General features: G+C 40.6%; 1 protein-coding gene across 6 annotated transcripts in view; it reads left to right on the top strand.

The window, feature by feature from the left end:
- Positions 1–309: 309 nt before the first annotated feature.
- Positions 310–9,835, top strand: part of LOC139418759 (TBC1 domain family member 2A-like) — a 34,086-nt gene continuing 24,560 nt past the window's right edge. Inside the window, exons 1-7 of one of the 6 annotated variants that reach the window (XM_071168438.1) lie at positions 310–577; positions 4,550–4,685; positions 5,439–5,722; positions 7,939–8,105; positions 8,580–8,710; positions 8,975–9,186; positions 9,438–9,806. In XM_071168438.1, the coding sequence (XP_071024539.1) occupies positions 500–577; positions 4,550–4,685; positions 5,439–5,722; positions 7,939–8,105; positions 8,580–8,710; positions 8,975–9,186; positions 9,438–9,806 (1,377 nt within the window). In that variant the 5' untranslated portion in view covers positions 310–499. Of the gene's footprint in view, positions 578–4,549; positions 4,686–4,886; positions 5,032–5,392; positions 5,723–7,938; positions 8,106–8,579; positions 8,711–8,974; positions 9,187–9,437; positions 9,807–9,835 lie in introns of those variants that run through there. The other 5 variants (XM_071168437.1, XM_071168439.1, XM_071168441.1 and 2 more) reach the window with 5 other exon arrangements.

Below are 9,835 nucleotides of genomic sequence, written 5' to 3'. Positions count from 1 at the left end.
ATGAATGTTGTTTTTCTATTTCAATTTGTAATGTAAAGTAAAAGAGTGATGCAAAAACTTTGAGTGTTGAAGATTGAACATCATATAGATACTAAGTATTTATACCAAGTATAGATGGTAAGTATATATTGAATAAGTTAATATTGTTTTAATACAGAGAAACGTCACAGAAACACGTCATCAGAGTGCGCAACAGGACACTGTACTGTCGGGTTGTTGTTAACATCAAAACATTTTCATTAAATCGATTTTAATCCGAACGAAAGTTTTGTTTCTAAGGATTCCACGACGCGGTTAGCCTTTACGGCTGGGATTGCAAGTTTGCGTTCCTTTTTTTGCGTGTATTCCGCGAGTGCTAACTGGCTGTACTACAGCCACCTGTCGTCGTCGTGGGAAATACTCATTATCTTTTCGTAAAAAAAACTGGCTGGAGTAAAGAGCCAATCTGGACACTAAGGAGATCCTGAGGGAAATCGACGAGTACCAACAGCTTTACGCTATGAAGGAACAACATAGGTCATGGAAAGATCCGAACACCTCACAAAATAACTTTAACCCAACAAGAAAAGAAAAACAGGTTCATATACAGACACGGACGATTTACTTACCTGACATAAAAAATACTTTTCTGTGGCTCAGTAGCCATGAATTTGAAAAAATACTTTTCTGTGGCTCAGTAGCCGCCTTGTACCTTGTAATCTGCCTTCTGAGCTCTGGCCTAATTGTAGACAGAATATTGTTAATTTGCTCTTGGCTCATTCTAAAGTACTGGTGATGGCGTGCTCCATCTAGACAAAGTTCAGCAACCAGGTGGTAGTAATCTCCCTGCTGTCTTCTCTGTTGGTTGATAGGGTGCTCCCAATGTGCCTAGCTTTCTGATATGTCTGTGAAATTAATTTTTTAAAATACAAATTTTAGGTTAAAGAAAAAATCAGTATAAACCCAAATCAAATGTATTTTTAAAGCCATTTTTACATCAGCCGATGTCACTAAGGGCTATACAGAAACCCCAAACAGCAAGCAATACAGATGTAGAAGCACGGTGGCTAGGAAAAACTCCCTAGAAAGGCAGGAACCTCAGAAGAAACCAGGATCTGAGGGGTTGCCAGTCCTCTTCTGGCTGTGCCGGGTGGAGATTATAACAGTACATGGCCAAGGTGTTCAAACGTTCATAGATAACCAGCAGGGTCAAATAATAAGAATCACAGTGGTTGTAGAGGGTGCAACAGGTCAGCACCTCAGGAGTAAATTCCAGTTGGCTTTTCATAGCCAATCATTCAGAGTTAGAGACAGCAGGTGCAGTAGAGACACAAAAAATAAAATAAAACACTCCCTGATGCTTCAGTTAGGTGAGGTGTTATTCCGTAACGAGTGCGCTGAAAGTCTGGAAGCAAGTTCAGGGAGTGAGTGTTTTAATAAATAAAAGAAACAATGAACATGAAACACAAACAATGAACATGAAACACAAACAATGCACCGACATGCAAACAGAGTCAATAACACCTGAGGAAATAACCAAGGGTTGTGACAGATATAGGGAAGATAATCAAGGAGGTGATGGAGTCCAGGTGAGTGTCATGAGGCGCAGGTGTGCGAGACGATGGTGACAGGTGTGCGGGATAATCAGCAGCCTGATGACCAAGAGGCCGGAGAGGGAGTATACGTGAGGTACTCTGATATCCTTGGGTAGGTGGAGGGAGTCTGGAAGGGCATCAGGAATCTTTGGGTTGTCCGAGAATTTATAGCACAGCTTTCGATGATCCTTGGTTGGGGCCTGAGCAGATTATTTGTTGCGAATGCAAACGTAATAAAATGGTGGTCCGATAGTCCAGGATTATGAGGAAAGATCCACAATATTTATTCCACTGAACAAAACTAGGTCCAGAGTATGACTGTGGATGTGAGTAGTGAGTCATGTAATATTTAAATTGTATATAGCTCCCTTAATGTTGCTGGACCCCAGGAAGTGTAGCAGCAGCTAATGGTGATACTTAGTAAATACAAATGAAAACGCTATTACACATTCATGGGCAATCATTGTGTACAGTCTATTCCTACTTTTGCAACATGGTGTCGAATACGATATTTCTCACAGACACACGTTAGCTAGGTATAGATACCCCAAGAGTAATATGAGTCATCAAGCCAAAGTCATTCCTTTACTCTACTCCATCGTCATCAAAACATTTGTTCAGTTTTGCTCATAATGAGAGGCACCGAAGCTAGCTAGGCTAGTTAGCTAGCCACTGCTTTCTGGTCTCTGTATTCCAGCACAAATAAATAGAACTGTATGTTCCTATGTAAAACAAATCTTCTTGGAAAAAGGAATCATCAAAAGCAGTCATTGTAGCTTATTATTTAGCAGTCTCGGATAGACAATGCACTGTAACATAGCTCCCATGAACCTGTAAACTAGTACTGCCCTAGTTTTGAAAATCCTGCCTTCGAGTGTGGGAACAAGGAAGTATGGCTTCCATCAACCTAGATATTCTACAATATCCTGGCAGCTAGGAACATTGTTGAGACCAGTCCAAAGGCCCTATTGAACAAGGATAACCATATCTACTCCCGTGATTGCGTGATGGTGCAATCTGTGAAACACAAAGGACACAATAATTGTAAAAGGGGTGCTTCAGTCCTACACCCCTACTTCCTGCGGCTATGCTCTCATCACCCCAAATAGTATCTAGCAGTGAAGTTTCCCTTTAAATTACCTGGTATGTTGGTGCATTGATCAATTATACAGTTTAAAGGGAAAGGGGAAGAAAAGCTGTTTTCTTTAGGTTTTCCCCAAAGTCGACCTTTAAACAATAAAATCAATAAATATATACAAATAAATGGCGAGAGGGAGTCGGCATTCCACTGGCTTGAAGCTGAAAAGCGTTTTGCTTCTGACTTGCAGTTGTAGTGTCACCTGTCGGGGGAGAAGGGCGGTTGAAGGGTGGCTGGCCTGTGTGAGGAAAAGGAGCACTGCTGCCTTGTGACAAATCGGCCTATGGTGGGTGCCTTGTGTGTGAGACCGATGGGAAAAAAAGACTATGGGCCATAATTTTTTTATCCATAGTCTACCAACATTTCTCCATCAGTTTCTCCCTGAGAAATACATGTTTGTGTGATGTTACTGTACCAAAGTGTATAGCTAGATGCATTTTTTTGTGGGGGGGAGGGGGGGGCGAAAATGCTGTTGACCACCTAGCTAGCTAAAGTTGTAATCTACAAGCCAAACATGATTGTGTCAACAATTTTCATATCTAGCTTTAGCTAGCTACCTATCTAGGTAACGTTAGGTAGTGGCATTGGGTCTCTTGTGGAGTTTATGTAGTGTAGCTAGCTACATGATGTAGCTATCGTTAGATTCCTTTGAGTACAAAGCAGTGTGAATACAGACAATGTTATCTTGCTAAGTGTTAGCTAGCTAAGAAGCCGTGTTAGCTAGCTTTAACATTGAACACACTAAGGTTAGTAACTAAAAACACAATCCAAAACTTACCTACCAGTCCTTGAGAACAGTGGCCATTTTGTCATCACTCTTCAAACCATTAATGCTCGCCACCTTTCAATGTTAATTCCAATGTTTATCCGGTTTCTGGATTGGTCATGAGCAGTCTTTTTCTCGCCTTCTCTCTTTTGGGGTCAGGTTGATTTAGATTCAAGAACCGAGGATGATGTTTGTTTCTGTCGACATTTTCTGAAAACGTTGTCCCTGCTACCAGGACAGTATTCGGCGCATGTGACAAATACTATTTGATTTGATGTTAGCTTATCCCACAATAAAAATAACGCTTTCATTTCAAGTGTTTTTATTTCAGGAAACAATAACTCTCAAAAGTTAGTTCAGAGCCAACCTCCGATCTCCCAGGGGGCCCCGAACTCCAAGGGGGCCCAACAAAAAAACTAAAAACATTTTAATTTCACGTTTTTAGTTCAGGAAACAATAACTCTCACCAGTTAGTTCAGAGAATTTGTGGCCCTGACCTCTCCAGGACACGTGCTCTGCATGCCCATTCGGTAATCTGGCACTGAGTACCAGGACATTTTAGCCAAAAACCTGGTTGCCTCTGCTTGGAGGCTGTCACTTGGCCGCAAGTGCATCTTCCAGCAAGACAATAACCTCAAGTACTAATCAAAATCCACAAATAAATAGTTAATTAACCACAAAATCAACATGTTGCAATCGTCATCTCAGTCCATGGACTTGAACCCTATTGAAAACGTGTAGTTTGAATTGAAGAGGGCACTCCATAAGCACAGATGAAGGATATCAAGGATCTGGAAAATTCTGAATGGAGGAATGTGTTTTCCAATCTCATAAAACATTTTAGAAAAACTGTGTCATCCTCACAAGGGGAGGGTGCTAGAATATTGAAAACAGGGGTGCCAATAATGTTTACTCCTATATTTTTTTCTTTTTTACTTGCTAAACAAAATCTCTTCCTCTGAGCAATTGTATTAGTATAAAATAATATAATGTCCCCTTTTTTTGCATACAATATAGCTGATTATTTGTATTATTTATTTTATAAAGTATTTTTTGCTCATCTTTATCAAGGGTGCCAATAGTTATGGAACCCACTGTATGTGCATCAGATGCAGTAGTATGCTGGCTTTGTCCACATTTGGGGTCAACTTGGTTCCTCCCAGAAGTATGAGAAGATTTTTCAATGTCTCGTGCCAAAAGGAATTGAGTAAGTATTTTACTTTATTTAATTAACCCTACTAGAAATATACTTTTCACAGTAACAACATATTGGTAGTAGGCATATGGCAGTGGTGGAATGGTGTATATATAGTAGCAATGTTTAGATTTGTACATGTGCACTACAGTTTTGTAACCTAAAACTCTGCATGCAACCTTTTAAAAATAACCTCACACCCTGTAGCTTCTTACAAGATACTTGACTAGGAAGAGTTTCCATGCACGAAGACTTCAGTTGGACTCCACTAGCAGTTTAAAAAAGGTTTTGCTGACCTTTGTCAAGTATGATACTGTATGTCTATCTGTGGAAGTGTTAATTTGTCTTCTTTGATCAAGTGAGTAGTAATGTATAAATTGTAACAAATTTGTACATTCTCTTATGTATTTTTTTGTGTTTAATTGAAGTTACTTTTGATTACTTTCCTTCAGATCTAGGCACCTTTTGTGCCTAGGGGCAGCTTAAACTTGAACAAACCTATGAAACTTGAACATTGATTGGACATCGGTGTCATTGTGCCGTTATTTTATTGTGTTACTTTTAAAAATGTATTTAAATATATTACTTTATTTAGTAAATATTTTCTTAACTCTTATTTTTCTTAAGGGCTTGTAAAGTAAGCATTTAAATCAGGGTAAGGTCTACCTGTTGTATTCAGCGCATGTGACAAATAATATTTGATTTGATTTGGGGAGGAGAAAGCAGGCAGAGACGGAATGAATGACATTGCCTTTCTAAACAAAGACGGGGACAGTTTTCCTACTGAGTCCAGAAAGCAGAGCCCAGTGGTATCTGCTGCCGCCACGTTATGCGGGTATCTGGACAAGCTGAGCGGGCCACTGAAGGTCTGGAGGTCCCTCTGGTTCATATACGAAGAGAAGGAGTGTCAGCTGGTCTACTACAAGTGTGCCCAGGATGTGAATCCACTGGGATGGATTGACCTGTCCAATGCCATACTGGGAGACCTACCACAGGCAGACCAGGGGACCTTCTACATTCAAACACCCGAGCGCACCTTCACCCTCAAGGTAAACTTGTCCAAGCGCAACATGTGCCTTCAGAAAGTATTCATATATGACAATAGGAAAAATAAAAATAAATTACTCACAATCTACAGCAATCCTGGACCACAAAAAAATATTAAATACTTAGGATGCTTAATAAGTTACAACAAACAAATATATAAAAATAACTTTATTCCATTACTCAACAATATGAAAGCAGATCTAATTAAATGGAATAATCTTCCAATAAATCGTACAGATAGAATTAACCTCTTTAGAATGGCGTGGCTGCCAAAGTTTTTGTTATCATCTCTCTCTCACTCTACGGCATCTGCTGTCTCGACCTGAATGCCAACTGACATTTACTCCTTAGGTACTGACTGACCTGTTGCACCCTCTACAGCCACTGTGATTATATTTGACCCTGCTGGTCATTTATGAACATTTGAACATCTTGAAGAACAATCTGGCCTTCATAATGACCATGTACTCTTATAAAAATAAAAAATACATGTTTTTGCGGTTTTACTTTAGTGCCTTATTGCAAACAGGATGCATGTTCTAGAATATTTGTATTCTGTATAGGCTTCCTTCTTTTCACTTTGCCATTTAGGTTAGTATTGTGTAGTAACTACAATGTTGTTGATCCATCCTCAGTTTTCTCCTATCACAGCCATTAAACTCTGTAACTGTTTTAAAGTTACCATTGGCCTCATGGTGATATCCCTGAGCCGTTTCTTGCTCTACGGCAACTGAGTTTGGAAGGGCGCCTGTATCTTTGTGTGTATTGATGCACTAATGGGTATGTTGGTACACTTTGGATAGTGTAATGCTTAACTTCATCATGCTCAAAGGGATATTGAATGTCTGCATTTTTTTTGTTTTACCCATGGCCTTCTTTGCGAGGCATTAGAAAACCTCCCTGGTCTTTGTGGTTGACTGAGGAACCTTACAGATAATTGTATGTGGGACAGAGATGAGGTAGTTATACAAATTTAAAAAAGTTAAACATTATTATTGTACACAGAGTGAATCCATGCATCTTTTTATGTGACTTGTTAAGCACATTTTTTTACATTTTGAATACATTTGTAAACATTTCTAAAAACATAATTCCACTTTGACATTATGCGGTATTGTGTGCATTTCCAGCAATACGGTGCATTAAAACTAAAAGCAGACATTTTTGTGAATGGTTTAATGATGATTACAAAGAAATAACGACACAACAGGTGTCACAGTTGTTGAACTGGACGGACCAAGGCGCAGAGTGTGTTGAGTTCCACATCTTTTATATAAGTGAAGCTTTCAAACAATAAATAAACAACGACCGTGAACTACGTGGTGCTGAATGCACTCACTCAAAACAATATCCCACAAACACAGGTGGGAAACGTGGCCACCTAAATATAATCCCCAATTAGAGGCAACGATTACCAGCTGTTTCTAATTGGGAACCATACAAAACACTAACATAGAAATATTTAACTAGAAAACCCCCTAGTCACGCCCTGACCTACTACACCATAGAGAACCAAGGGCTCTCTATGGTCAGGGCGTGACAACAGGCTTTTGCACATTTCAATATAGTGACATACATAGAAATAAATAAATAAGGAATATGAAGTCTTTCCATTGAGTGTGCAAAGTATGATAAAGTGCAGCTCAGCAGTCCCATGAAGTAGGTCTGGCGGAGTACAGTGTACAGAGAGTTGTGGTTATGGCTTTTGGTGCTGAAATCTTAGACAAGTGGTGTTTCATCTGTGGGAAAGAGGGAAGTGCCTTGAGGAAGTCTAAGGTCACAGCTGTCTACATATGTTCAACCAATGACAAGAAGAAAGTGGACACACCCACAACCTTCCTACCACCTTTCTATGAAATGCATAATTCAATGTCCTGACCAAGTTTAATGCAAATCACCCACAGCAGGACAAAGGAGTTAAATTTGGACCTTACATAGGCATCATTCCCCCAACCTCTTTAAAGTATACATTTTTCAATAGATTCTATACAAACACTGCAGAGAAGCATGCTCTGAAACAGTAAAGAGAATCAAAGGACCTCAGCTCCATTAAACCTTTAATGCTGTATTAGGTAGGCACCCCGTGGTATACCGTTTTGGCGCTATTTCTGTTTTTTTCCTCACTCCAAATGTGCTTAGAAAAGTTATTTATTTGGAAGTAAAATGTTCCCCTGAGGTCCTACTTCAGGTCATTCTCAAAATCTGTCTTGAATTTCAGGCTGTGAATTGCGAGTCTATGATATACTGGCTGAAGCAACTCCAGTTGAAGAGGTGGCATCATGGGAACATTTCTGGAAAGCTGGGAATGGTCACCAGTCACCATGCACTACGACGATACGCCACGCTGAGTGACGTCCTCCTCAGACACACTCCGACAGGAATTCAGTCAGTATACACAAATATGAACCCTATTCATACATCTGCAAACACACACACACACACATTAAACAGAATTGGTCTTGGTTCACTCTAGAAATTTGACATAGCTTTTTAGACTGGGAGGAAATATCAGAATTTTGTATTTTATTAAGATCCCCATTAGCTGTTGCTAATGCAGCAGCTACTCTTCCTGGGATCCACACACAACATAAAACATGGCATAATACATGTTTTAAAAGACTAGAACAGCTCAAGGACAGAACTACATAAAAGTAATTATATCTACTCATTCTTGAAGAATATAACTTAGAAATACCTCATGAGCAAAGTACAACTGTCTTACCCTATCATAACCCAAAATATAAGCTTGCTTAACTGTAATTTGAGTCTTTGTAAACAAATGTAAAGTTGAAATGTTTTACATAAAAAGAGTTAGTGTGTGATTATTTACTGTATGTTTATGTCCATCTGTGGTTGTAGTAAGGAATACTTACTCCGGAGCCGCTCCTCCCAGGAGCTCAGCCACAGCCTCAGCTGGGAGGAACTCTGGGATCCATTCCTGCCACTCAAAGACATCCAGGCCCCTCCATATTTTGACCAGGACAAATCACGTAGGTCTCTCCTAGACCACCGGATCCCCTTTTTTGGATGTTCACAGATATGAAAGGGCTGGATAGTAGAAAGCAATATGACAGCGGCTTCATTGAGCGCAAGACTGAGGAATGGCCGTTTTGCTGCCATCAATCCAGTCTGTTTAGACCTGTGAATGCTGAGTGGATGGTGCCTGTGGGAAAGATTTTCACTATTATATAACCACCAGTAATTAACAGTGATTTTTTAAAAAGTAATTGAAAACCATTTGTCTCTTTGCATAGCTCCAAAAACAAATATTGAGCCCTCTGGGCCAAAAACACAGTGGGTCCAGGAGATAGAGGCACCAAAGGGACACCAGAGCTCCCTAAGCAGTGAGGGCTCCTCTTCTAAACCCGCAGACAAGACTGCTAGTCCCCAGCAGGAAGAGCCTCCAGACACCGCCCGTCTTCAACAGGAAGTGCTCAGTCTGGCAGGCCAGGTCAAGGCCCAGAAGGTGAGGTCTGGAATAACATAACGACTCAGTCCTGGAATATTTCTGTATCAGTAAAAAAAGCTAAACTACATAAATAACTAAATACATCGAAAGTGTCTATATAGCCCTATATTTCTCTGAGGTCCATGTCAAACATTTTACCCAAGATCATGTTAATTAGACAACTGTTGACAACTGTTGACACATTGTACTATAGCAGGGTGTCACATCTAAGCCTGTCCCTGTAATCTCTGATGTCACTTCCTTTTTAGGATCTAGTATCCCTGTTGCAGAAAGCCCTGGAGTTGGCCCAGCAGGAGAAATTGACTCCTGCAGTAGAGTCCCCGAGGTCGGAGTGTGAATGGAAGAGTTCCAACTCACAACCATGGAATCAAGGCGAGTGCAACACAGATCATTCGTATGGCCTGCAGGTTGTGCCACTGCTGCGGCACGACTGTGTGGCCGAGTCTCAGGATCACCTCCGGCTACTGGCTGAGAGGAACCAGGCTGAGAGAGAGTTGGTCCTCCGTCTGTCCCAACAAGTGGCTGAGAGTTTGGCCGACCCCCAGCGAAGCCTCGTCCGCGGTTGGACTGTCCTTGAAACGCAGGAGCAGCTGAGACAGGAGATTAGGAATCTTAAGGTGGGGAAGGTTTCAATGGCTTAGGGGAC

The sequence above is a fragment of the Oncorhynchus clarkii genome, chromosome 10 (assembly GCF_045791955.1).
Source record: "Oncorhynchus clarkii lewisi isolate Uvic-CL-2024 chromosome 10, UVic_Ocla_1.0, whole genome shotgun sequence".
NCBI classification, from domain to species: domain Eukaryota; kingdom Metazoa; phylum Chordata; class Actinopteri; order Salmoniformes; family Salmonidae; genus Oncorhynchus; species Oncorhynchus clarkii.
This window is presented reverse-complemented; position numbering and strand designations above follow the sequence as displayed.